Below are 26651 nucleotides of genomic sequence, written 5' to 3' on the forward strand. Positions count from 1 at the left end.
TTTTTGGTGTTGACAGGAGAGTGACGGGCCAGTCAGAATGCCGAGAGCGGCTGTCCGCCTCAGCATCCCATAACAGTAAGAAGACAACGGCAGTATTGCTGTCTTCGGCGCATGGCCGCCGCTTTCATTCAGTTTCTTGGATGGGTTGTTTTTGTTTTATTACAATGAAATTATCCAGGCGCAAATGGATCCGGAGTAGAGGAGTGTGATCATATTGTACTTATACCTTGCACTATTTAATTATCCGGTTCTCCATCTTCATCTGTTCATTTCTCGGTCCCATGGTCGCTGAAGAATCTCTCCGGCTCCCTCCTGATTACATCACTGCCTGTCAATTTATTCCCTTTCAGGATATCTGTTCGGCATCGCCTTGAGGATCGTCCCTCCTTATTCTTCTCTCCTCCTTTCATTCCTTTCATTCCTTCTTTGTGATTGTTCTTTTACTTGGTTCCAAGACGTGTGCGCATGTCCTTTCTTTAATACTGGGGCTCCACAGACTTCATTTCTTCCCGATCGAACCACGCGACCCCTGCGCTGAAACAGTCTAAGGTATATAATATAAGGCTGAGGTCTGCAGAAGACGCCGCGGTTGTTCAGATTTCCGTACACAGTTTTGGCCTTTTTTTCGACGATTTTCCTTTTGCTGTCTGCAGCAACATCAACAGTCTTCCTGTCGCAATAATTCCGCACCCGCCACTCTCGTCCCTCCTTTTCCCCGAGGGCGATCAAACCGCATCGCAAACCCATTTCCACCATTGTGCAACATCCGTCACAGTGCATAACACGCGCGTGGGCGTAACCTCGTTAACCGCCAACGGGGCCGCGCGACAGGCGGTTGCTTCATCGAAAATTTGGCTCCGAGGTGATCGCGCAAGATCTAAAAATCTGGCCAAGCAAATCACGTCGAGGGGCAGCTTCCACAGCTGTCCCGATCTGTCCGCGCTACAGATATCATCCCTGCCACCACCCGCAAGCGCCGCAGGCGACGATCCACCCGACGGCCTGGGAGGGGAAATTATCACGGCACTGCCTTCCCGCTCGCCGTCGCCCGACCCTGACACCTTCAGCCTTCCCACCGGTCCCCAGAAATCTTCATCGACCAGGAAGCGGGTCTCGCGTAAGGCGCGCGGCGTCCTGGGTAAGGTTCGAGCCTTCCAGAGGATCGCTGCGGCCAAGATGGCTCACCCCACGATCAAAATCGACACCAGTGTCCCGCCGACCAAGCGCGGTCTGCCCGATGATGACGAGGAGGGGCTGGAGGTCGTAGACGACCCCGAGCTGGACAGGCCGGCTTTGGAAACGGGCGATACGGATGAGGTTCCTCCGTTTTTGTGCCAGTCGCTTCAAGGTTAGTCTTCTCTTTGCTTTTCTTTCACTTTCTTTTGGCGGATAGTTTCGTCGGGCTGTCTTCGGGTCATGTCGCTCATCGTGTCGTCTTAGAAATCCATCAAAAATTCGACGAACTCGAATGGATCCAAAGAGCGCGGATAAACGAAGGCACTATGGCCCAGGATCCTTCGCATCGCTGGGCTTTGGAGGATGACCCGGAGGTCAAGGCGAGAAATCGATACATGAATGTGCAGGCGTGGGCAAATTCTCGCATTCATCTGCGGGTGCCTGATGGCAAGTGCGACTTCATCAATGCGTCGCCGATCGTGTTGAGGGATTCCCTCTCCCAGGAGGAACGCAGATACATAGCCACCCAGGTGAGTGCGGGTGTCACCTCATTGTGACAGGCTGTCTCTAACCTCGTTCTTCTGCATAGGGCCCGAAATTGGGAAATATCACACACTTTTGGCAGATGGTCTTTCATGAAACCAAAGACGTCGGCGTGATCGTCATGCTCACCCAGACCTTCGAGTCTGGTCGGGAAAAGTGCTCCCAGTACTTCCCCCTCAGCAGCCAGAATCCCACCATAATCCTGCGTGAAGACGAAAGCGACCACTTTGCCAACGATGACTCCGAGGAGGACATGGAGGACGGGGTGCTGGGACATGTCACGTTGCTGGAAACAGTGGTCGATGTTCAATCGCGCTCGGAAGTTCGCAAACTTCAGCTCACGTTCGGATCCGAGTCGAAGATTGTCTGGCACTTCCTCTTTTCGGGCTGGGCGGATTACTCCAAACCCGAAGGCGAGGATCGCGACGCTCTGCTCCATCTGATCAAGCTATCTGCGTCAAAGTGCACTCCAGACAATCCCCGCATTGTGCACTGCAGCGCTGGAGTTGGTCGCACGGGTACCTTCATTGCGCTCGACCACCTCTTGCTCGAGCTTGAGTCGGAACAACTCCTCAAGGCGACCGATCCCGATGTGGACCCCGTGTTCGAGACCGTCAACCAGATGCGTGAGCAACGCATGATGATGGTCTACAACGAAATGCAGTTGCACTTCATCTATGAGGTGCTGCGGGAGCAGGTGGATTTGAAGCTGGGAAAGATCCCCGACTCCAACGGGCGACGGTCAGATGAGCGATCGACCAAGATAGCCAAGCTGTCGGACGAGTCAGATTTCCTGGGCTCGTCCAAGCCCGAACTGGAACCTGTTCCAGATCGGTCTCCGACGCCGACAAGGAGTTGGTCGGGGACTCCCGAGGTGTCTGACAATTATTAAACCTCTGCCGAGTGCCCGGCATGGCGCTTTCGTTCACGTATATATGATTTCCTAATTGCCCTGTGATGTTTACACGCTTCTTTTACGACTAACCATGAGTCCTGGCTTGCATTTACGTTGATGTCTTGTTTTTCTGCGCACTGCATACTCCTCTTCCTGTCTGAATATTGTTTATACCACCTGCGCTTTGCATCTTCCACCTGTTGCTTGCAGTTTCTGACCGCTATCCATGTGTTATCTACTCCCTGACACAATATCCCCTTTGACGCGGTTTCTCTGGTTATCACCTTAGCATTAGACTTGATGTAACATTATTGGTTTTGTGTGATTGTGCGACGAGGCACTAATGACAGCTCTGTTTGTGTTATACGGTTGAGCTGAATGAAGTAGATTGAGGATGCGTTGAGTAGCTTTTGGATTCGTCGATACTTAGCGCTGAAGACAATCACGCTTTCCCATGTTATTTACAACGCCAGAAGTCCATGAACAATGTCTGGGGATTCTGTCCCACTAATAAATGCCAAAAGAGAAACGCAAAGATCAAAACACGCCTCGTAATGCGTCACAAAAAAATCGAGTCGAAGGGACAATGTGGTCAAACGACCAACAGAGAGGAGTCAAAGGATGGAGAGAGAGGAAATAAGGAAGAGCCATACATAATACATCATGCATCACAACAGCGTAGACGACGTCACATAGATCCGAGGCCAGCCATCTCATCTCAGTGATAACAAGTCGACCGCATTAGTCGCTCCGTTTCTTCGTGTCCTCCACCGCCGCCGGCGGTGACGTGCGAGACGGCGCCGTAGAATCCGGCCCGTCGACGCCATCCTCGGTGTCCCAGTTATCGACGGCGTTCTCGTCCCAATTATCTACCTCCTGCTCGAGGGTCATGACGCCCGATTCCTGCGGGCCCAGACCCTCCGCGACACCGTCCTGGCTGTCACCGCGACGCAGGCCCAGCTCGACATCGCCATCGTCGTCGGCGGCGCCATCACCCAGCGCGCCGAAACGGGCCTTGCGACGCCGCTCCAGCATGCGCCGGTGGTACCAGCCGCACAGACCGACGGCGCCGAGGCTGCCGACGAGATTGGCGAGGAGATCGAAGGGGTCGAAGGCACGGCCATTCGGGAGGAGACCTTGTAGGATCTCGGAGCCGATGCCCAATGCGACAGTGCAGACGAGGAGGGTGAGCTGCAGCGTGCGACGCCGGGTGGTGTCGGGGATCCAGTAGAAGATGAGCGAGAGCAAGAAGAAGGTCACGACGTGGAGGAACTTGTCATTGGGCTGGAGTTGTGACGGGATGCTGGAGGAGTCGCTGTGGGGAAGAAGGCCGATGTAGGCGGCCAAGATGACGAGGAAGAGGAAGGCGCCTGGAGGAGGTTAGATCGGTGCCTGGTAGGTGACATGGAGGGGGTTAGATGGGAGAGAGATACCGGCGAAGGGGTAGCGAATTCGCATGATGAGCGGTGAATTGTCGTTGGAGAGTGGTGAAAGGTTTGGGTATACAGCAAGAAGAAGATTATGATGAGTGTTGCATTGGGTGGTGGCCGGGTGCGTCATGTGCTGAGCGAAAAGGGAAATGCATCAAGAACATCAACGTCCTTCTGTCTCTCGATCACCACGCTTCACCCCCTAGAGCCCCATTCTTTTCGTCTCCGTGGGTGTTTTCCTCTCTCGAATTTTGTCATTATTCTCGGTTCTTTATAACTCTCATTTTCTTTGTACTCCCCTCTCGTTCTCTGTCGCAAGATCTACTTCGGCGGAAGAAAACTGCGCGGTTGGTCTGAACTGGCTTCCGCCCCGGTACGAACTTCAACTCCTCCGCTCACGCAGAGTTCCTTCTCCGTACCGAACGGGCCCTTCGCTTTTCCATCAACCTCCCTCTCCGCGCCATCTCTTTTGGCCCGGCAAACATCTTCTCTCGTTTCCTCCGACCACCCGCTACCTCTAGATGTCTTTTTCGGTTCCCCAACCCCCCTCGTCGTCCGACCGAACCTGATCCTAACCGTGGAGAAACGAGCCCCCTCGCCCGCCCCGGATTCGGGGTCTTGGAGCGAGCATGTCGCTCGGACATCACCACACCTGGCAGCCCCCAGGACACCTGCGGCCTCCCGATGACCATCTCGACCCGCGGTCCGTCAATGGCTACTCCAAACCTTTCTCCGCGCCCCGGACCCCCCAGATGCGCGCCTCGGTTGATGCCGATGGGTCTCACGCGGGTAATCTGATATCGGAAGCTGATATGGCTGCCGAGGAGGACCCGCGCATTGCCATCTTCCGCGACCTGTACAAACAGAGCGAGGCGAAAATAAATAACCTCTTCGCCAACCAGAAATCCTCGGATGACGACTCGGGGACAGGCGCCCCCGTCGCCGCCGACAACCCGGACGAGCCAGCCGCTGCCAAGAACCAACGCGCCGACCAGCCCGCTCCGCCCCCGGCACCCCCTAAAAAACCCGCCAGAAAGCTGGATGATGATGACTACGATGATTACGACGACGAAGATGAAGACGATGCGGATGCCGACGTCCCCTCCCCGTCGAAACCCAAGTCTCTTGTGCCCTCCCAAGACCCCAGTGGCGTGCCGTCCCCCAGCCCCCACGCTTCGGGGACGGATACCTCCAAAGAATCGAAGAAGGAGACCCTTGAAGAGATTCGCAAGAAATTGGAGGAGGACAAAAAGGCCACGGAGGAGGCTGCTCGGCGGAGCTTCCACACCCTCTTTTATACCCTCGAAAACGATCGTGATGCCATGTTGGATCAACAGCGGCTGGAAGAGTCTGAGCGCCAAGTGGAAGCGGAAATGTCGAGTCAAGGGAATGCTGGCAACAATGCGAACTCTACCTCGAACGGTTATGGCTCGCTCAGCAACGCCAACCTGGGCGCGTCGAGTCTCACCCTCAAGAACCTGATCGCTCGGATTGATATGAAGCGCAACATGGTGCAGGCATCAGATGCGGATCTCCGAAGTCTGATGAGCGAGGTCCGCAAGAATCGCAGCAAGTGGGCTAGCGAGGACAAAATTGGACAGGAGGAGCTCTATGAAGCTGCGGAGAAGGTCCTCAGTGAGCTGAAGGCTATGACGGAACATTCATCTGCTTTCTTGACTCGTGTCAACAAGCGGGATGCGCCTGACTACTATACAAGTATGATCTATCTCCTCCCTACTCACCTCTGTGAAGCCAATGTGAACCGCGCTAATTGAACGAACACAGTTATCAAACATCCCATGGACCTCGGCACCATGACAAAAAAGCTCAAAGCCTTGCAGTACAAGTCGAAACAGGAGTTCGTCGATGACCTGAATTTGATTTGGTCCAATTGCTTCAAGTACAATACCAATCCGGACCATTTCCTGCGCAAGCATGCTCTGTACATGAAGAAGGAGACGGAAAAGCTTGTCCCTCTTATTCCCGACATTGTCATTCGGGATCGCGCTGAGGTCGAGGCTGAGGAGCGCCGACTGCAGCTTGCAGAGCTAGACGGCGCCGAAGAAAGTGACGACGAGCCTATCATGTCATCTCGCGGCAGAAAAGCACCAGGGAAATCGGCAGCTAAGAAAGGAACTGCACCCGCTCGGCACACTCCCAGCGGTTCAGAGCCACCCGCTTCGTCTTCGCAACCTCCGCCTCTGACACGCGCTGACTCCGATGTACCCATGGAAGGAACGCAAAATGGGTTTGCAACGCCGCCCCCGGGGACGAATACCCCTTCAGACCCTGCTGGGGTAGCGGCCGGCGTACCAGGCAGCCAGGGCGATTCCATGGAGATCGATGGATTAGCCCCACAGAACGTTGCCTTGAGCGCTCTATCCGGTCCCAGTGCCGAATTGGAGGATCCTGAGTATAAGGTCTGGAAGCAAGTGACCAAGAAAGATCGCGCCGTGATCGCTGCGGAGAGACACCGTCTTTTCAAGGGCGATAAGTTAAACGCCGAGGAGCCTGCTCTTCTCAGAACAAAAGCTGGGATGAGAAGATGGTTGAAGAATCAAAAAATAAGCGCGGAAAGTGACAAGGTTCGTGAGGCCAATTCGCAAGCCATGGAGCCCGATCCTGCCAGCGAGACCCTGGCTGAGGGGATCGAGGTGGATGAGGACAAGGTGATCCCTGATTATTACGATGTCATGTCTGGTGTTCCGGACCTTTCGCCGCAATTGCTTTGGCGAGAAGACTCGGACGGAAATGTTATCGATGCCTCGGAGGAGTTCTTGAGGATCCTGCCTAAGGGCTTGTTCACACAGCCGGAAAGCAAGCTTTCTCAGACGATGGACAAGAACATGCGACAGATGCAGGAGACGCGCAAGATCTGCTCCAAAATTGGCATCGTGAAGCAAATGCAACTGCAGTCTCAGGTAAGGGATGATATTTTCACTCGCACAGATTCGAATGGACTAACAAATTGGCCCAGATGTACCAGAACCAGTTTCAAAAGTATAACCCCGAACCATTCGTCGAACAGGATGTGATGCCTCACGTAATGAACGATGAAGGCCCTGTGATCGCTCCTTGGGTTTGCAAGTCGGCTTTGCAACGTTCCGTCGCGAAAATCTTTTACCACACCGGATTCGAAGAGTATCAACCGTCGGCTCTGGACGCTGTGACAGACATTGCGTCGGATTTTTTCCAGAAAATCGGCGAGACCATGAAGTGCTACATGGAATCGCCCAAAGTTCCTGCCACTGATGTGGCCGAAAGCACCTCCGAGTCCCAATGGAAGCGGGCATACACAGAACCAGAAATCGTCCTCCACACATTATCCTCTGTTGGTGTCGACATTGAGAATCTCGAGTCGTATATCAAGGACGATGTGGAGCGACTCAGCACGAAACTTTCGACTGTGCATGATCGCCTCAGGTCGTTGCTGTCTGAGTTACTGCGGCCTGCGTTGGCAGATGGGGGCGAAGATGGCTCCAACGCGTTCGCCGATGGAAGTGAGCAATTCATCGGTGGTGACTTTGCCGAGGACATCGACGAAGACTTCTTCGGTTTCAAGGAGCTAGGATTAGATCGAGAGTTTGGTCTTGCTACTCTTAGCGTCCCACTTCACCTTCTCCAGAACAGGATGTACAATGCAGCTCAAGCTCAAAACACCAGGTATGTGGAACAACGTGGTCTGATAAGAAAATTCACGCAGTCTAACATTTCCTCCCAGTGCCGCACAAGCCGTGACGTTGTTTCCGCCTCCCCCTGCGTATCCACGTATTACAGAGGACACGGTATCATCGCAAATCGGCCTGGTACAATCCTTCTTCAAGGCGAAGCTGGAAGCAAACAACCATGAACCTCTGGTGGAAGATCTTGAATTACCCCCCAAGCAAAGACCGATGGCTGCGAAACCTCGTCTTCCAGCTTCCGGCAAGATTCCACCACCGTCTGGACCAACGGGGCCAACATCCAGCCCGCAGAAGCGTCCTCTTCCCCCGAACGCCCCTGGCCAGCCGGGAGCTATAAAAGCTGCAACTTCGAACTCGGAGCCCAGCAAGAAGAAGCTCAAGAAGAACAGCGGAGTAGCCCTGGGCCTCCCTGGGTCTACCGCAGAAGGCGACGAAGCCTCCACAAACATGGACGGGACGAAGCTCTCGAACCCAGCATTCGCCGATCTAAAGAACAAGGATGCCCCTGTCGATGGGGTCTCCGCAGCTGACTTTGCCAATGTGAAAGGCGAAGCGGAAAACCCTCTCACATCCGATGCTGCCGGTGTCCAGGCTAGTGCTGATGTGCCCAACACGGACAACAAGACCAACGACAGTGCTGTGCCCCTGACGAATGGAACGGCGGGCGATGCGTCCTGATAGACCCAAGCAGAGACATCGACACCAGGCCTTGTACTGTAGTCCCATTTCTCATTTACCTATACCTTTTGATTCTCTTTCTTTCGTCTCTGTCTTCTTTTGAGTATATTTACCACTGTGGCATGAATTTTCGTTTGTTTATAACAATCTGTCTGTTTTGATCCTTCGACCTGTTATCGGCACTGGAGAAGCTGCCGCCGCAGACGAACGGACATACAGACAATTGGATTTGCATTGGTTAATGGGTTAGTTGCGGGTTCTGGCGGCAATCTCATTGGGTTGGTTGGTTCTCTTATCTTATATCCTGTTTTTCTTTTGCTTCAACGGATTGCATATGGAACATGCGGAATGGAAAGACACCCGAAATCATCAGAGACAGCTATATTGACGGCGCAGCATGACATGGATGGATTCTTATCGCCCTTCAACTTTCTTTCCTTTTCAATTTTTACCCAGCCCTATCCCGATTCCCACATTGAACTCTTTCTCTTCTATGCCACTGCTCCCTCTGTTCTCATGTGAGGGAGACGGTGTGGTTTGTACCTTTATATCCCTTGTTTTCTTGATATTATATGCTGAATTATCCTTTCGCGCCTGTGTTCCGCGCGGAGCAGCGACTCATTCTGGCTTGTCGATACATGTATGACCGCCCTTGTCTGGTTGCCTGTGGTTGATTTTAATCTTCTTCGTCTTTATAACTTTGTCTGGTATTATTCGATCCTGCTGCATTCACCCTTGGGTGGGTGGGTAGAAGCCGGTTTTGTGGTAACCGTACATAACATGCTAATTTCCAATGAGGATGAGTTGAAGAGCCTGGGATTTTTCTCGCGACGGTCGTTTTCTAAGGCCGATGTTGACTCTTAAATCATCGACGAAACCAATAGACCTGACTTTTCACAGGCAATCGGGCGTCGACCATACGGCAAAGATACTGCGCTGCCCTGAAGAATACTACGTGATATGACCATTTACAAGCTGCATCCACATGAGTATAGTGGTTGAAAGAGCTAAAATTGGTGCAAAACTAAACTATCCTGGGGGACGAATCGGACACCTGGTCTCCAACTACCTGTCGTCCAGGTCCATCCAGCCCGGCGAGGCCGGTCGGTCCTAGTCAATCAGCTGTCGGTTCCCTGGTCTCCATGTCGGCCCAGGAGAAATTATAAGAAACAGAATGAAGCCATTGTTGGTTGGTACAAAAAGAAGAAAAGCAAAACAAAGCCAGTAAGAACCACGAAGGCTCGACAGGAGAGTGGAGAGTCAAAGTGCACGGCATACGACGGTAAGATATGTTGAAAATGTTTGCAATCTCCATCCCCAGCAACTACATGCGCCACCACTAGATGTACCACATTCCAAATGGTAGTCGGTTGGACGAGCCGCACAGTGGAAGTAGCCTGGGATCCACGGGGCGATCTTTGGGCTTCGGGTTGGTAAGCTTAACTTCAGGACCACTCTGAGGTCCAGAGCTGGCGGGGACATCTTCGTGGCAACGGGCCCGATTGGAGACCAAGTGGGCGTAATACACGGCAGGGACTAGGAAAGAAAATGTTAGCAAGGCCAGTAGATGAGGCCTCAACCATAATGGTGCAACTTACATAGCGACACTGAAGTAGTTGACCGCATGTACTGGTAACAATGATCATAGATCATGTTCTCGAGCTCATGAGCCTTGTGCCCGATCTGGTCCAGAATAACGTGGTAGTGCACGGGACGCGAAGTACCCTGCAAGGCGATATGAGAGTACAGAATGAAATCCCAATCGTGGGGGCTGGTAACATCCCTCTCGATAAGTGTCCCGGGGACTGGGTTGCCGTTTTTATCGGCCATGGATTTCTTGTCGAGTGTGGGATTGCCAACCCTGGGGAAGGCCCGAAGATGGTGGCGTTTGTTGGCGACGACAACGGTAAACTTACCCTTCCATTGTTCTTGGGTAAGTTTCATGAAGATGGCCTTCATGTTGAAGACCTCCTGTTGCAGCACATGTTCGAATTGTCCTGTGGACACGCCATCGCGGAAGTAATAGACGTTGGAAGGAGCACGACCCCCTCCAACTGTGCTCATCCATTCACGGACGAGGGGAGTCAACATGTGTTCCATATTGGCGCGATTGATTATTTCATTTCGCTCCCCGTTGGCTTCGCACGCTCCCCAATATCTGCCACCAAACGTGTCTGCGCAGACAGAAATGGCAGCCATCGAAGGCGACCACACCCCCAAGGGTGAGTGAGTCACGTCGGCGCCGATGATCATCGACATGGGCTTCAGCGTAGCATCCGGCGTCTTAGGAATGATCTTCGCGGTCGTGCCACCCAGCTTAGCGTTGACCTTCATGAGTACATTGGAGATGTACTGGGGGTTGTTTTTGGCGACCTGCGCCGCTTGCAGAAGCTGAGAAGGCACGCCCCAGCGGCAGTCGCAAGACTTCTTGATTCTGGTGTAATTGAAAGAGTTCTTGTCAGCAACAATGACCACCAGAAGCTGGGGGTCCTTTTGAAACTTCTGTCCGGTTGCGCTGTAAAGATTCTTGATAGCGACAGCGATGTCCTCCTTGAGCTCCATAACGAGTGGGCGTTGAGTAACTTTGCCCCCATGGCCGCCATAGATTTTCATCGTCTCGTCCACGAACTTCTCAACTTGGGTACGGTTGATGGCATTCCGTTTGCCAGGGAAGAACCCCACACCCCAGCTTTCGAGAGGCTTCTTGTTAGGCTGATAGAACTTTTTCCCTCGCAAGTCCCATCGACCATTGGTTCCCGGATTGAGTTTCTGGTTTCCGCCGAACTGAAGCTCAGGGTTGGGCAGAAGGCGTGCCTTGGTCCGAATCATGTCGTCACTGATTTTGAGGCCAAACGTGTTGAGGACCGGATCATGGGCGTGATCAAGCATCTTCTTCGACTTGAAGATGGAGGCGAGACGGTCAGAGGGACGCGCAGCAGCAAAACGAATCATCTGCGACGTCTGAATATCGTTGAGCTTCCAAGGGTACTTTTGAAGACCGTGGATGGTCAAGACCTCCATGGGGTAGAAGACTCCTTTCTTAGTCATTTCCACCAAGGGAAGCTGCCACTTCTGCAGAACATGGTTGTACTTCATCTTGAAGTACGCCTCAACGCTGATCTTTCTTTTCGACCCAGTGGCGCGATCAGTCATTTCGAAAGTGTAATCCCGGGCGTTGGAGTTGATGAGGCCCTTCACTGTGAAGGTGGTACCCTTGAGGGGGCAGTTGGCGTAGTTGGGCTGCACCTGGATCTTTCTCAGCCGCCGATGGACCTCATAGAAGCCAGTCGACTCAGTAGTGCCGCCGTGGCGGTCCGAAACGGGAGCCAACTGATGGGCAAGATGTTGATGGTCACGGCTGTCGAGCACAGCCATGGCTGCTCCGACAAAAGAAGTACGTGCCCAAAAGCAGGAGTTTGAGACATCGATATTCACAACAAGAGACTTGCCCTAGGACGAAGTTAGCTTCGATGTGGTGTGTCTAGAGGTCCAACACTCACGATAGTGGGACGGATTGCCTGGTAAACTCCCTTGAAGGCGAGCACACCACCGCCCAGGTCTTTGTTTTCGCCATTGGAATCGAAGAAAGAACGGCGGAGCGCCAGGAATTTGGTGCTTGGGTATTCGCGGAGGACATGGTCGAGAAAATTCAGGGCCTCAAGCACGGCGTCTGAGATGGAAGTTTGTCCCGAAAGCCAAGAGTGAAGGACAGAGAGATTGACGGTTTTGGTTGGTCTCACGACGAGGCGGAACGAATTATTTGCTCTGCCTCCCGGGCGTCCCTGCTCAGCATCGAGGTCGACCAAGATATTGACGCCCTTGGCATAGTTGTTGGTCGACCTGTGAGTTAGTTAGTCACCTGCTACTTCGGAAGTGTGGTATACGTTGGAAGACATACCATGCGAGTTTCTGACCATCAAAGACGATCTGCTTCAGAGCTTGCTTTCTAGCATTGGAGTTCCAGACCTTCTTGATGACAATATCCTTCTCGGCACCAGAGCCAATGTGAACCTGATGGAGTTTCAGCATATGACATTAGCCAGTCATTCGGGAGTTCCAGGTCACTTACGTCGTATTGGTAGACATTTTTGGTGGGATACGCGGTGATGTTGAAGGCATTCATGGACACCTCGATTTCTTTACCCGTCGTATTGAAACCCGGACGGGGCACATGCTTGACGGGGATTGCATACTTGGCCAGTTCGTCAGCATCACGCACCCGAAGATGACGGAGGCCACCAGGGAGTTTGTTAATCTCCTCGGGGTTCTCCATGGTGGAAGGGAAAGCAGCAGAACGAGGGAAAGAGGAGAAGAGCAACTCGGAAGGTAAGGGTGGAATGGATCGGGGAGGATGATAGACAGAATGGGAAGAGGCGGACGAACTGGCAGAGAGACAGAGGGGTTTATATAGCTGAAGGAGCCCCTGAAAGGTACATTGTGGTGAAGAAATCAAATACATTTGGGGAATAGGGAGACAAGAGTCACGTCCAGGCAGTGATAGAAGACTGTGAATTTCCGCGACTGTTTGCTGCTGGCGTTTGCAGGGCGCCAGCGGTGAAGAGGTCGAGGAGGGGAGGGATGAAGATGGAGAGACTGACAAAGGAAGGAATCATTCAACGCGATGGGGATATTTGTGCCAGGGCTAGTTAATGAATGAATAAAAGGAATTCCAGCAAAGGAGTTGCAACCGAAGGAGGGATAACAAGGCGCTGAAGTAGACAATAGTGGCGGATGGTGAACGCAGAGAAGACGGCGAGGACTTACCAGGCGATTCACCGAAAACGCCCCCATGGGCAAATCGATATTGCGGCACATGTCGGTCGCCAGCTCGGGCTGGTCCAAGGCCGGATCACTGACGGTGGCCATTTTGAGGAATTGAGGGGTTTGATGCTGGTAGGAAGTGATAGGAGGGTAGAGGACGTGATAGAAGAGGAGGTGAAGGAGAGAGGAGAGCTTCAAGTGACTAGAAGTGATGGATGAGGTGAGCGATAGGAAGATGGCGAGGTGAAGGAAGAGAGGTAGTGAGTGGTGGAAGCAGAGGAGGATGAAGAAGAGAAGTTGAGAAGAGAGTAGAGAGGAAGATGAAGGTGGTGGAAGTGAAGAGGTGGAGGTGAAGAGGTGGAGTGGAGGAAGGAAGGAAGGAAGGAAGGAAGTAGAGGAAGAAGTAAGAAGGAGAGGAAGAGGAAGAGGGAGGCAGGAGCAGGTGGGAGGAAGAAACACTGGGAACAGTATCAGGTTTCCGTATCAGGCAGGTAGGCAGGTTGTGGTGGTAGTATCTTCGTAGTCGAGTTTCCCACACCAAACCAAGTCAGTCTGTTCTGATAGATATACCCAGAAGGGTGTATTGATAGAGGAAATCACTTTTTCCGTTCGATGGTGAAGCTTATGAAGTTGATTCGTGTACCATATCCATATCCGCTCTTGTTTTGATCGATGAGGGTACAAACCGGCACTGTTTTGATCACCCACACACGACGGGGAAACGCAAACCCTCGAATGGACATCGAACACCCTCTGTCCAGTACCCTCGCGTATATCTTTATCATCATGGTCGAAGTTCCCCTCCGGTTATGGTATTGTCGTTCAATTTCCATGTATTGCCTCCAAGAGGGCCAGACGACTTGAAGGTATAGAAACGACTTAGGAGGGATACCCATGAGCTTCGATAGAGGAGTATTCCGACACCTTAACTTGTTTGGCCATTGAAGACCAAAACAATGGCCGTATCTCGCTGCGAAGCCCTCGTTCTCAACTATACAGTAAGCTGCGTTTGCGAAGCCCTTTCGCAATGCCACGAAGCTGTTGATGACTCCGTGACAGGTCAACCCACAAGACGATTCTCACTGCAACGAAGTGCCGTGGCTGCTTGGAGGCGAACAAGCAAGAAGCAAGAGAGCCACGGCTTCCCACGGTTACTTGAGTACGTAATCCACGTACATTGCGGACAAATATGGAAGTCCTCCCTGATCTTGGAACATCTACCTAGGCGTTTGCACCCTCAATGTCTATGCAACGACCCCTCCGACACACCCCGGTCCCACGTGCTCACAGAATGCGTACATCCAGAGTGCGTACACGCCTGAGAACTACCAGGTATGATAGTATTAGGAGTGCTTTGTTTGCAGAATCTGTGGACGGTGGGCATGTCTTTTCATGCCTGATTCCTTCCCCCTTTTCTCTGAAAACTTCTCAATCGCTTCATAGCCTTCATCGATAGTACATACCTAGGTACTTGAGTTTACGAGAGCCTCAAAAGACTCATCAATGTTGTTTTCCGCCAGAAGTTGTCCTGAATCATTGACGCATTTTACGTAGACTTTCTCCGTCAATTTCATCTGAACCATGCATCTACCTTAATACATATACTCCTCGGGGTACTGTCTTGGAGTCTGGAAAGAATGGACGTCTCATGAGTGGATTGAAAACTATCTCCCGTACGTCACCCCCTATTATTAGACTGCATGGCCACTAGGCAAATACCTTAGGTATACAAGCCGCACCCGCGCGGACATATCCAAACATAGGTACAAAAAGCAAGGAAAGCGGCATCCGAATCAAATTCTCCCAGACTTCGGTCGAAGCGAAAAGGAAAAAGATTATCACCACGAATTGCTAATCCAAGCAAGAACGCCGTTCCGTAATGCAAGAGCCATGAGGTGCCAGATAACTATACACTTCAAATTCCACGTTGGTCCACCTCTAGCCAGAGGGGTGCAAAGCCCGGTGAGACTTGCTGTCGTCCAAAGATTCAGAGTTATATTCGGGTATATTATGAACGGTACATGCCTGGATCATTATTAGCAGGGGCTTAGGTGAAGATGGTTAGGAGCGGCATCACATACCAGGAAACGGTGCCTGCCCGGTCCCCATGCCTTGAGCGGACTGGGGCAGTGGAATCTGGGAGATCGAGGCAGGAATATCAATCCGTCGGATCAAGTCAACTAATTTCTCCGGCGAGAATCGTCCAGCGTTATAGGATGATGCCGGAGGAATGATGCTCAACAGATGGACAATCTCTCGTGGCAGCGGAGCGGGTGAGCCTTGAGATCGGTACTGTGACGCTGCCTGGCTAACGAGGGTCTGCGGCGTGCGCTTTTGCTGGTCCATTTGTCGTCTTTGGGCCGTCTTCAAGGGTGATTCGGCCCGAACAAACTTCCGTGGCCGGTTCAGATCATCATCAAACTCCTCCAACGGCCTCTTGGGTGAGTTTGTGACGGACGCATCGGGATATCTCGGGGTAGGAGTGGCGTGACGCGACATGGTCTGTTCGATAGGATACGCGGCCTTCGGGCGTGCCTGAGAGGGGGAGATAATAGGTCGCACGGCCGTAGGGTCAAAGGAAGGGTTGGAGTAACGATGTGCAAATTGTTCCAATGTCGGGTCTTCAGGGAAGAGTTCACGCATGCGGTTCTCGAGGTTGATGACCTGGACAAGATCGCCATATCGAGACTCATATTCGTGTAGGAAGGCAAAGATGGGCTTCGCCTTGTGCACGTTCTCCGGATTAGAGGCCAGCTTTCTCACCGTCATTTCGAACACGACTCTGGCATCTGCGAACGCAATGTCAGTATTGCATACATATACTATGGGAGAAGCGATGAGTGACTTACTGATGACATCGTTGACGTCGATCAGGTGTTTCAGGTATTCAAGCGCGAAATTCTCATCCTCCGGGAAGAGCTTGGCTCCTCGCTCGAAAATCTTGGTAGCAGCCGGATCCTTGTAGCAGTGGTACTCGATGAGCGCGCTGGCGATGTACACATCGCTAGTGATACGGCCTCGCTTGCGAGCATCGGCAAATATCTGTCTTGATCCTGGCATTTCACCCGGCTTGCCCTTGCCCTGGATACGACGCATGGCACGCATCAGAGCAATCCAGGCAAAGGAAATTGTCTTGGAGAGGATTCCAATCTGTATAGCGTGGGCGTTGCGAACAGCTTCAATTTGGGCGTTTTCCATCGACTCCCTGGCCTTGCTTTCACTCTGCTCGTCATCATCGTCCTCTTCGTTCCTTGCTTGTCTGTCAGGGTTCATTTTGGCGAACGTGTCCTTAAGGTGAGCGACGTCTTGCTCTTCCCGCGTGCGAGCTTTCGAGATTAGATCGTATAACGCATCGAGGACTCTGTCGTATGGCTCCCGAACCTTTGCACCGCGCTTGATGGGGTCTTGTTCGGATTCGGAGGTGATTTCCAGCCGGTCCGCGCGCTTGAAGGCAAGAAGGCAGCTCTCGGGGTTGGCATCCACACCGTGCTTCAGGAAGTCGTTTCCTTCGCTTTCCATGTCATTCAAAAAGCAAAACTCCGCAGCTTCAAACCAAATCTCCGGCAAGAACCGAAGAGCCATCAATGCCTGCTTGTACACATAGACCACACGGGCCTTAAAAGCGGCTTGGTCTTCTTCCTTCAGCACCAACGGATCACCTTTCTCCCATTGAATCCAGCGTCGCCAGATGTCGACTTGCTGCGCGAATTCGATGTCGCCATCGGAGCCTGGAATGGGCGGTAACCGAGGCAGGGTCGTCCTGCTGAGATCTCTGGTGATGTTTTGCAATTCGGTGTAAGAGCTACGAGCAGTCATATATGCCGGAGACTGCTCTTGCAGGAACTTGCGACCCTATTGCAGATGGAATATCAGCAAACAAACGCCATCACAGAAGGAAAACAGTGAAACCCACAGTCAACTTATTCAGACCCATCTCAAATTGGTCATATTCTTTCCACAGAGTGTTAACTGCTTGGGTTGGAACGGCAATGGCTCTCTGATACGCCTTGCGAAGCAGATCCATCTTTTGTTGGTCTTGCCAGCCCGAGCCGCCAACATTCCCTGGGCCAGAACGAATAAATTGAACGTAATCGGCCCAAATGGAGCCGGAATCCTTATCTACACCGACGTACTGCAAAGCCAGATCATACGCGGAGGAGATAATTCGCCGGGCTTGCCCTGTTGTGTCGGTGGTGAGAGGATTACGCCGACGGACGTAGTCCAAGTACACCGTCCACAATTGAACATCAGGGATCGTCAAGAGAGTTCTATTAAATATTTGCTCGAGACGGAACAGCTCATTAAGCTCCGATTCCATCGTCGCATATGCCACCCATTGTTCCGCCTGTATGCGGTCAGTTTTGATCTCTCGGCCGTTCCGCTGCAAAGCACAAGGAGAAGAGAGGTATATCGAACGTACCGAGAAAGGGAACACTTTGAGAAAACGCTCGTACACATCACGGGCATTGTCGATGCGATTGCGACTCCTGTGTTCGTTAATCAATTCAATCCAGGCAGCCATGTCTCCCCGAGGGTCTTCCTGGACACGGTCTTCCAACATCCCCACACGATCGTGCGGTAGTCGACCCTTCGCAGCCGAAGGTGAATCAGGGGCTGGCGTAGGCGCCGCGCTCCCTTGCGCGGGATCCGACTGCAAGGTCGGGGTATTGTACAATTCCGGACCCGAAGGAGTAGATGCCTCAAGTTTAGAAGGAGCAGCAGCAGTAGCAACAACAGAAGGAAAGGAGCTATTGGGGGTATTCTTTGCACTGGCAGACTCCTGCGCAGCTTCATCCAATGATACATCAGGGGTAGAAGTAGCTTGATTTGCATTTCCTGAAACGGGTTGCTGAGGCACATTGATTGGTAAAGTACTCATGTCCTCGACACCTAGTACAGCTGGAGGCTCATAATCCGCATCACCCGCGTCATCCTCGTCGTCTTCATCCTCGACCACAAACCCCCCGATTGTCTTGGTCTTTGGCTGCGTCGACGTCGATCCGGGAGCCGGAGTCGAGGCCGACGCTTGAGATGCGGTTTGTGAAGGAGTCTGGGAAGGATAGGCACTGCCAGTTGGCTGACTAGGGTCGGGGTCGGACACGGGGACGGAAGATGCACCTAAGTGGTTCGCATCGGAGGGGGAAACATCTGAAGGAACATTTTCGTTTGGCTTGGAATCTGAATATTGATCTTGCAGTGTTTTTGAAGGATCATAATCATCTGAATCTGAACTATCTGCGCCCTGCTCTTTAACAGCCGTGTAGTCCACAGAGTCCGCATTCATTGCCTGAGCCTGGAAAAAGGCATTCTCGGCGTCGTCTTCGGCCATGACAGGAGAATGGGATCTCAATTGCGACGACCAAGGCGTTTCCGCAGGGAGAGAGAGCACGCTGTTGGGCGGGAGCTGGTTAGCGACTGTCGATCGGTGGCTGGAGGGCGAGGTTGGGAGGTGAATGCAGGACAGGGGGAAAGATAAACATACGGCAGACAAGCAGCAGTGCTCTCACGCAGGAGAAGTGAAAAGGAAGAAAGAATCCCAAAGTAATGGCCAGGAGGACAAAGAGATGGAGACGTGGATGGATGATGGCAGTTCTCAACAGAAGCTGCAGAACGATCACGTGCCGGCTGGAAGGCGGTGAGCGCGCCCCCTCCCAAAGCAGAAAACACGCGTGGGCGCGTCGTGATCGCTCATTTAATTACTTGCTCTCCCTCTCCTCCGCCGCCGCCTGCATTTGAGCTGCGTCTTGCTCTCCCTTCCATGGGTCTTTCTCTCTCCTTTCCTCTCGCATCACTTTTTCTCCCTTGTGCGACGTCGGTCCGTCTCCTTTAATTCCACTCTACTTCCTCGCTCGGTCAATTTGGTCACTTCGCCTTCCAAGATACCCCGCTGCCGCTTCCTCGAGTCCTAGGTCTCATTCTATACCACACCACCATGTCGGTCGTCAGTCTTCTTGGGGTCAAGATTGTCAACAATCCCGCCTCTTTCTTGGACCCGTATCAGTTTGAAATCACGTTTGAGTGTTTGGAACAGCTTCAGAAGGGTCCGTTTCGCATCCTTTCCATTACGCTCGTTCATCCCTAACAACGTACGCAGATCTGGAATGGAAGCTCACCTACGTCGGTTCTGCTACTTCGTAAGACACTCTCAATGATTACAACCCAATCAATCTTCTAACAATGTATACTCAACAGCTCCGAATATGACCAAGAACTCGATTCGCTCCTGGTCGGCCCTATCCCGGTCGGCGTCAACAAGTTCATCTTTGAAGCCGACCCTCCGGACCTCAAACGGATCCCCACATCCGAAATTCTCGGAGTGACCGTGATTCTTCTCACCTGCAGTTACGACAGCAGGGAGTTTGTCCGAGTGGGTTACTACGTAAACAATGAGTATGATTCGGAGGAGCTGGCTGCGGACCCCCCTGCGAAGCCCATCATTGAGCGAATTCGCCGGAACATTCTTGCTGAAAAGCCCAGAGTGACTCGGTTTGCAATCAAATGGTATGAGATCTAATGTGCTATCTATTCATGGTCCATTCGCCTGCTAACACGGCCGCGTGTACAGGGATTCGGAAGAATCCGCCCCTGCGGAATACCCGCCAGACCAGCCAGAGGCCGATAACCTGGACGACGATAGTGGCGCCTACGGTGCGGAAGAAGCAGAGCTGGAGGCCGCCTTGGAACGCGAACTCGCCGAGGCCGAGAAGCAAGATAATAAGAACGAAGACCACGAAATGGAAGGCGCCGAGCCCAGCGGTGGCAAGGACGAAGAGGAGGAAGATATCTCCGACGCCGAGAGTGAGGACATTGAGGATGAAAGTGACGATGACGATGATGAACTCGAGGAGGAAGACGGTGGTGATGGCGACGAGGACGTCGAAATGGGCGACGACTCTGAGCAGAAGGATGAGCCTGCCAACGGTAACAAGGCGAATCCCGCTGCCCCCCAACCTCATCAGTCGGAGGTTATGGTCCATTGAATTGGGTCATCCACCACCTGAAACTACGTCCCAAAATCGCGCCTGTTACCCCCCGGAGAATCCTTTTTTTTTTTTTTTTTTTTACCCATTTCCGAATGATTTTATGATTTGGTTGCACGTTTCATGACGACAGAACGTATCCTTTCGCGGCGCTACGCTCTATCCCGTATATTTATTTGCCAATATCCTCGTTTATGATATAGAACACCACGATATAAGGAATGAAAAATATTAGCACAGCCTTCGCTTAATTCCACACAAAACTTCAGATCAAAGCAGCCTCAGCGAGGGATAGCAGGTCCTTCGGTAGCATAGCTCGCGGAACACCCCGAAGCCATCGACACTTCGAGCCCCTTACAGGACCTGTAGTGTAGGACCGAGACGATGAATTGTCCCGACCAAAACTGTACCTATTCTGCATGCCCTACACAACTACCCTGCGTGCACCCTCCCTCTTCATTTTTGCCCACGTCACTCCGGCGGAGACAGCATGTAAGGTGTAGAGGGGTCCACACGAGGCACTTGTCCACGAAGTGCACTGTCCTGTTGAATGCAGAGCAGGTCGCGATCCGCACGAACAGAGGGTGAACTCGCAGATCAGATGCGCGTGCGTCTATCCAAGAAAAACCTCTGACTTCGAGAAAACTTTACCCAGCAGATATAGACCGCCACGAGAACTCTTCACCTCGTCTCTGCAACTTGCTTTCGAGTGATTTGTCCCGATTGTCCCGACTCACCGCTAGATTGCAAACTCTATACCGTCGAAATCGCATACAGGTAGGTACCTAAGTGCTGTGAAACGGCCGTTCGTGGCATCACGATAAGGAGACTAACCGCAGTATATTGCACTGTAGCGCCAAGTGAAGGCGTTGGTTAGAGCAAGGGAATGTCAATAAAACTTGTTACAACTAACTGGATTCATGAGAAGCGTGTAGCATGCATTATCAAACCACCTGTGGTACATGAAAGATCATCAACCTGCTACCTGTAATAAAAAAACGCCAACAAGGCAGGGTATGTAGCCTAAACTAGGCCTTGAAAATAACCAGATTAATGTGCTTCGCCAACACTTTCATAGACTTCTCTTAGAACCCAAACTTTGATCCCAGTGCTATTTCACATTAGCGCTGATATTATAAAACGCAGCTGACAAGGGTTGTGGCGGGGGGTGGGAGCAATCATTACTACTTACCGCCGAGCACTGCCTTGCGTTTCTGGGTTTGGACAAACTTATTGACATCCCGGGCCCAGTTACTACTATTCTCTTCCAGGCGGTCCATCGAGTCTCCGGCCATATTGAGGTTTTGCGTGCGCTCCTGCACCTGGCGTTGCATGTAAGACCAGTAGCCTTCTTGGCTACTGCTGGACTGCGTGGATAAATTTGTCGGTGTTCGGCCCTCGCGCAAAGCTCTCCGTCGGTCTTGTTCCTCGGCGCGCATTTGCTCCTGCATCCGCTTGGACGGGGGTCTCTCCGGGCCACCGACTACAAGGTCATATTAGCACATCTTGTAAATGGGTAGTATGTTGTAGATTAAGAGGACGTACTCAAGAGATCCATATCAGCAGGAGTCACATATTGTGTGCCAGAGATCCATTGGATGTTTGAAATTGTAGGCCGTGGGGGAATGACGGCTTGCGGGTTAAAGAGCTGATCCTCTGAATGGCGACTGTGGAAATGTCAGTAACTTTTCACACGGTAGAATCAGTGATGCACGTACAGCTGATGTCCAGAGCCCCAGGCATTGAAGAGCCCAACTTCCGATGGCCCAGTCCAGGTCAAGACCGTGCCATTGGAACAGATGGTCGACTCTGAGAGACGCCTCATATCGGCCATGTAATTGATTGGCTTGCAGCCAATCTCCTTCAGGCCGGGGATAGAGAAAGCTCGCGCATTGCCATCACCAAAAAGTCCAACCAAACTGTAACCTCGGCCCTCGACCTTGACTACTGAAGCAGCATCACAAAGATAATCGTCCCAGGTCTTATGCGCGCCTTTCGATGTAGCTGGCTTGAAAATCCTGCAGCCCGAAACGGTCGTTGCAATGACTACACCGTTCGTCCTAACTCCGTTCCTTAGACCACCAACAGCATTTGGAGTGGCCAGCGCAGGATTGCCCTTATCGGCATCCAGTGGGACGATGCTTAAGACTTTGTCGTCCAACAAGCTCGCCCCAGCGAAAGCTGCCATGTAGGCTCCATTATCCGCTGGGAGGATCTTGAACGTTGCAACATGACCCCGGTTGGTGCCCACAAAGCAGCAGATGCTTGAATAATCTGGAGTACTGTTAGTACTATGTATGCAGATTGGCTTCATTGTATCTTACTTTCTCCCTCCAAAGTCATAACGCCAAACTCAATACTCGTGACCCATTCGGGGGCGGAATCTTCTGAGCCGCGGTGTTTCAAGAAACTCCCCCGTTTATTCGACTTTGTGAAGTCCGATACTTGAGCAGTATGGATAACTGCGGGCCCACGCAGGTCGAGAATTGCAACACTGCCACCCTCGAAGCCGACAGCCACGAAACCAACCTGACTATGCTTCACGGCAGTCACGGGACCATGCTCCATATTCAGAAGCGTTAGGGGCAGTAGACCCTGTTTTAATCCGGGGTCGGTTCGATGGGTAATCTTGGTCAACTGTCCAGCACCTTGGTTAGTGCCAGGAGGTTCCTCGTGGCCAAAGTTTGCATTGTTGCCCCATCTGAACACTACCAGCTCACCACTTCGAAGCCCAACAGAAAGCTCACCCGTGGAGCCTCCCATAGAGATCGCAGTGACGTCCACGTTGTGTACTCGGCCCACAGCACGGGCCAGATCCACTTGAATCATATCCCCGTTTTCAATCTCATCATCATGGCCGACATCCCACAGACGGATAGTTCCATCTGCATGCGCCGTGGTGATGACATTCCGGTTTTCGAAGCGCTTGAGGAGCTTCTTTGCTTCCGCACCACCCATGACGAACTTCGGACCTTGCGATCTCCGCTCCCTCAGACCCAACCATGCCGAACGATCCACTTCTGTCAGTATCGTCTTGGTCACGAAAGGGTGAACAAAAGTGAGGGAAGGGTGGAGCATGTTAGTGGGAGTGATTGGATGGCCACTTGGGAAACTCATGGTGATCAATTCTCCCGAAGATAAAAGAGCAATCATGGCGATGGGATCGTGAGCACCGGCGTAGTACGGCGACGTGCGGGGGATGACACAGATATCGACAACATCCGCGCCGGGGGGAGTCGGGATGTTCATCACCTGTTTCGGGTCCTGGAAGTAGCCCGATATGATCGCCCAGGACGAGGTCTGGTAGTTGGGAGTTGGGCCGAAATCGATGAAGGTCAATCCCTTGTTAGGCTCGGCTTTATGACGACCACCGGCGACCAAGAGTCCGCTGTCATCGCCGTTCTCCTTCACACACCAGATCACTTGGGTAATGGGGTCCCTCACACCGACCGCCTCACCAGCTGAAAGGCGTCTATCGGGGGTTGCAGCCGGCTGGTCAATGTTGGATGCCTGGAGGGATCTCGCCATGATCTTGCGACCGTCCTTGGTATCCCAAAACACCAGGCTATTGTCATCATGAACAGTGCAGATGAAGATTCCATTCGGGTGCCACAATGCCCGGGTCAAATGAGGTCGGCGCAGGCTGGGAGAAGGAACGTCACAGTTCCCACCCAAGGCACCCGGCGGAACCTCATATTGGAAGTATTTCTGGGCTACATTCTGCTTGAATGAAAATACAACGGCACCTTCGGGATAGCCGACCAACAACTTCCCGATATCGCGCGGCGAGAAGGACAATGAAATGACGGGGCAAATGCGCGCGCGGGGATTGCGCTCGGCCCAGAGGTTGGGGACTCTGAAAGGGGTGAGATTTTCCCGATCAAGGTCGTAAGCGATGATGTCGCCTATCGAAGTATTATCAGCCACGTCTGGGAAGAAACTGTAGAAAAGCACCCCGCATACCGTTCTGCAGACCAATAAAGGCGTAGTCCAGACTAGGATCCGTCAACAGAGCGCTGACATAGCTCGGCGGCGCATATGAGAAGAGGGTTTGTCGGGTCTCCAACGAGAAGACGCAGATTTCACTCTTGGAATCGACGCTGACCAGCTTGTCGGCGCAGAACTGGAGAAATTTGGCGGAGGCCTTCCGGGGTAGGGACAAGACGACGGAGACACGACGCTGGCCGAAGACATAGATCTGGCCGCTTCCAAACTGGGTGTCGCTGGTTCCAAGGGCAAGGAGGGACTGGACAGGATCGTATGCAATGGCGCTAATCTGAGAATTCACTCCGTAGCGGGCAAACTAGATTGAACAGGATCATTCATTAGAAGATGGGGTTGCGGGAAAGGCGGACTGGAACGTACATCATCGAGCCCAAACAAATCCGGCGACAAGCCTTCGGAAAAGTCCTTCTGGACGCCGGCTTGCTTCCCTCTGAGGAAATGCGCCATTTTGGGGATTATAGACTGGGAGCCAGCATGTAGATTGGGGAGAGACAAAGGGGAGAGATGAAGAGGAAGAGGAAAATGAAGAAGAATAGAGAAGGGAGCGGAGAGAAAGACCCCACAACCCCCACTGACGACATTCAGATCACGCCGTCCCCGCTTGGACGCCCATAGGGCTATTATTGTTCCAATGAGGCTACAACCAACTCTACGGAGTATATACCTAGGATCATACTTATTATCATTTATTCCCGCTGTCTTACCAAATCAAAAGATTGTCTTATGTTGTAGTTAATTTCGAGGAAATCTGATCCCTTCACATGCTGAATTTAGGATCGCCAGATCCGCTAGGCAGCAACAATCACGTACCAGCAAAACGAAGAGGTGCTGAGGTATTACTATATAATCTTCAGCAAACATATCCTGGTCTATTTTCTAATCTGATGGCCAGGACGAGATATAAAATACCGCTCTAGCAGTTCCGACTTTCCATACACACGCATCGAAAGGTGGAAATAAGCCGACGGACATAACGGTCTTGGGCAGTTGGTAAAGGAGAAGATGAAGCCGACACTAACATGCCACAGGCTTATATAGCCACATGCTTCTGCTGTCGGCCTCGTGAGTGGTCTAGTTTTTGCTTTCTGGATTCGCCGTCCATTCGACCTGTTCTGCTCCAGAAACAGACAAGACGTCCTTTCCTGTAATAGTTCTTGTAATCTGCTCCTTCTCATGATCAATGTACTTCTGTGGGCGTTTTTGGGAGATAGCATCTGGGTCTCCGGTAACGATGAGCGACGGGTTAGACCGGTAGTATGCGTCCATGTCCTCGAGGGTTCGGTTGGCTGCACAGGAACAATTAGCCAGTTGATATGGAGTATCAGTATAATCGCATACCTGTCTCAGGATAGAAAACTTTGGATAGAAAAATTACAGAATCGGGAGGAAGACCGCATTGGATACGGTCCAAACGATCCAGAACTTCCAGCCGATATTCTGAATTCCGATGGGAGTGATTTCCACAATGGCGAAATTCGTGATCCTGAGCATGCATGGTCAGATTGAATATAATGTTGCAGCGACAGTACAGACTCACCAGTCAGTGGCCGTGGCAACTGCAGCTCCCTTGGTTCTCATCGGGAGAGAGTTAATCTCCGTCGGATACAGCCAGGGCACACCAAGCATGCTGATACCAAAAGCGCCAAAATAGTGAAAGAAGAAAGCGATCGATACCGTGGCATATTTTCCACCGTTGGGACTTGACGCAGAGAAGTAAAGCAGGATGGTGATACTCAGGAAGCAGACGAACTGCTGAATGTAGAGAGAAGCATCAGACCTCTGCGGCCCATTCTCTCAACCAGTAGCACAGCCAAACCAGAGAATATCAAGTACGACACGGCGTTGCATGCGGTTAGCAGACGAGCAAGTTTATCCGGAAGGCCCACAGACTGCAGTAGTAGTGTTAGCTATACTTCGTCCCATGTGTTATGACCAAGGATGAGCTTTACTCACTTGCATTAAGCACTGTCGGCATATAATAAGACATAATATTGATACCGCCGAATTGCTGGATGAACTGGCTGCCAGCGCCTAGTACAAGTCTTCGGAGGGTCTTCGTATCGTTCTCCGTCTTCCTGAGGAGGTCGAACCAACGTACAGCGTTCTCCCGGAGCGGAAGCACGTCGTACTGATCAACGACCCAGGTTAACTCCAAGAAGCAACGGAGACCGAGTCATGGGACGGTGACATTGTCAATCCCCCATGGGAATTGATGGCGGTGAGAAGGTGCTAGGGAGCATGGCTCGTGAGAATACCGTCCAAAATATGGTAAGGTGGATTATAGCGAGAAATTGAAATGCTTGATGCTCTGTCTTGGACCACAGTCAAGCCCGCCAAAGCATTCTCGGGGTACTTGAATTGCGGAGATCACGGCCACAAAGTCGACACTCTGGCTCTCTCCCCGCGTGGGGGCTGGTAACCCCATAGAGTCCAACGTCGAGTGAATCGGGCAGTGCCTCGACATAGCATAACGTATGTGGTATCGTCTCCCCATCATCAC

The 26651-nt window shown here is 52.2% G+C and overlaps 7 protein-coding genes across 7 annotated transcripts; 3 read left to right on the forward strand and 4 right to left on the reverse strand.

Annotated features, from left to right (window-relative positions):
* Positions 1 to 1176: 1176 nt before the first annotated feature.
* On the forward strand, positions 1177 to 2611 carry ptpB (tyrosine protein phosphatase PTP1; the record flags this gene model as incomplete). Its single annotated transcript, XM_001213802.1, has 3 exons — positions 1177 to 1348; positions 1441 to 1706; positions 1766 to 2611. 3 exons carry the CDS (start codon positions 1177 to 1179, stop codon positions 2609 to 2611), a joined length of 1284 nt encoding a protein of 427 aa, XP_001213802.1.
* A 744-nt stretch (positions 2612 to 3355) lies between these two features.
* On the reverse strand, positions 3356 to 4072 carry ATEG_04625 (VanZ family protein; the record flags this gene model as incomplete). The annotated part of the gene is made up of 2 exons (XM_001213803.1): positions 3356 to 3984; positions 4048 to 4072. The coding sequence occupies 2 exons, from the start codon at positions 4070 to 4072 to the stop codon at positions 3356 to 3358; spliced, it is 654 nt and encodes a 217-aa protein (XP_001213803.1).
* A 601-nt stretch (positions 4073 to 4673) lies between these two features.
* Positions 4674 to 8405, forward strand: ATEG_04626 (SAGA histone acetyltransferase complex subunit SPT7; the record flags this gene model as incomplete). The annotated part of the gene is made up of 4 exons (XM_001213804.1): positions 4674 to 5760; positions 5830 to 6965; positions 7022 to 7707; positions 7766 to 8405. The coding sequence occupies 4 exons, from the start codon at positions 4674 to 4676 to the stop codon at positions 8403 to 8405; spliced, it is 3549 nt and encodes a 1182-aa protein (XP_001213804.1).
* A 1339-nt stretch (positions 8406 to 9744) lies between these two features.
* On the reverse strand, positions 9745 to 12678 carry ATEG_04627 (putative eukaryotic translation initiation factor eIF-2C4; the record flags this gene model as incomplete). Its single annotated transcript, XM_001213805.1, has 5 exons — positions 9745 to 9941; positions 10004 to 11855; positions 11906 to 12245; positions 12304 to 12416; positions 12475 to 12678. 5 exons carry the CDS (start codon positions 12676 to 12678, stop codon positions 9745 to 9747), a joined length of 2706 nt encoding a protein of 901 aa, XP_001213805.1.
* Positions 12679 to 15174: 2496 nt separating this feature from the next.
* On the reverse strand, positions 15175 to 18495 carry rna14 (cleavage polyadenylation factor subunit RNA14; the record flags this gene model as incomplete). The annotated part of the gene is made up of 5 exons (XM_001213806.1): positions 15175 to 15191; positions 15248 to 15955; positions 16016 to 17018; positions 17080 to 17511; positions 17587 to 18495. 5 exons carry the CDS (start codon positions 18493 to 18495, stop codon positions 15175 to 15177), a joined length of 3069 nt encoding a protein of 1022 aa, XP_001213806.1.
* Positions 18496 to 19098: 603 nt separating this feature from the next.
* asf1 (nucleosome assembly factor ASF1) lies at positions 19099 to 20146 on the forward strand (the record flags this gene model as incomplete). Its single annotated transcript, XM_001213807.1, has 4 exons — positions 19099 to 19207; positions 19261 to 19300; positions 19359 to 19667; positions 19732 to 20146. The coding sequence occupies 4 exons, from the start codon at positions 19099 to 19101 to the stop codon at positions 20144 to 20146; spliced, it is 873 nt and encodes a 290-aa protein (XP_001213807.1).
* A 1085-nt stretch (positions 20147 to 21231) lies between these two features.
* On the reverse strand, positions 21232 to 24598 carry ATEG_04630 (putative SNARE-dependent exocytosis protein (Sro7); the record flags this gene model as incomplete). Its single annotated transcript, XM_001213808.1, has 7 exons — positions 21232 to 21257; positions 21339 to 21629; positions 21692 to 21813; positions 21865 to 22420; positions 22471 to 24051; positions 24110 to 24449; positions 24512 to 24598. 7 exons carry the CDS (start codon positions 24596 to 24598, stop codon positions 21232 to 21234), a joined length of 3003 nt encoding a protein of 1000 aa, XP_001213808.1.
* Between the last annotated feature and the right edge of the window lie 2053 nt (positions 24599 to 26651).

Source organism: Aspergillus terreus, genomic scaffold (assembly GCF_000149615.1).
Source record: "Aspergillus terreus NIH2624 scaffold_6 genomic scaffold, whole genome shotgun sequence".
In the NCBI taxonomy this organism is placed as follows: domain Eukaryota; kingdom Fungi; phylum Ascomycota; class Eurotiomycetes; order Eurotiales; family Aspergillaceae; genus Aspergillus; species Aspergillus terreus.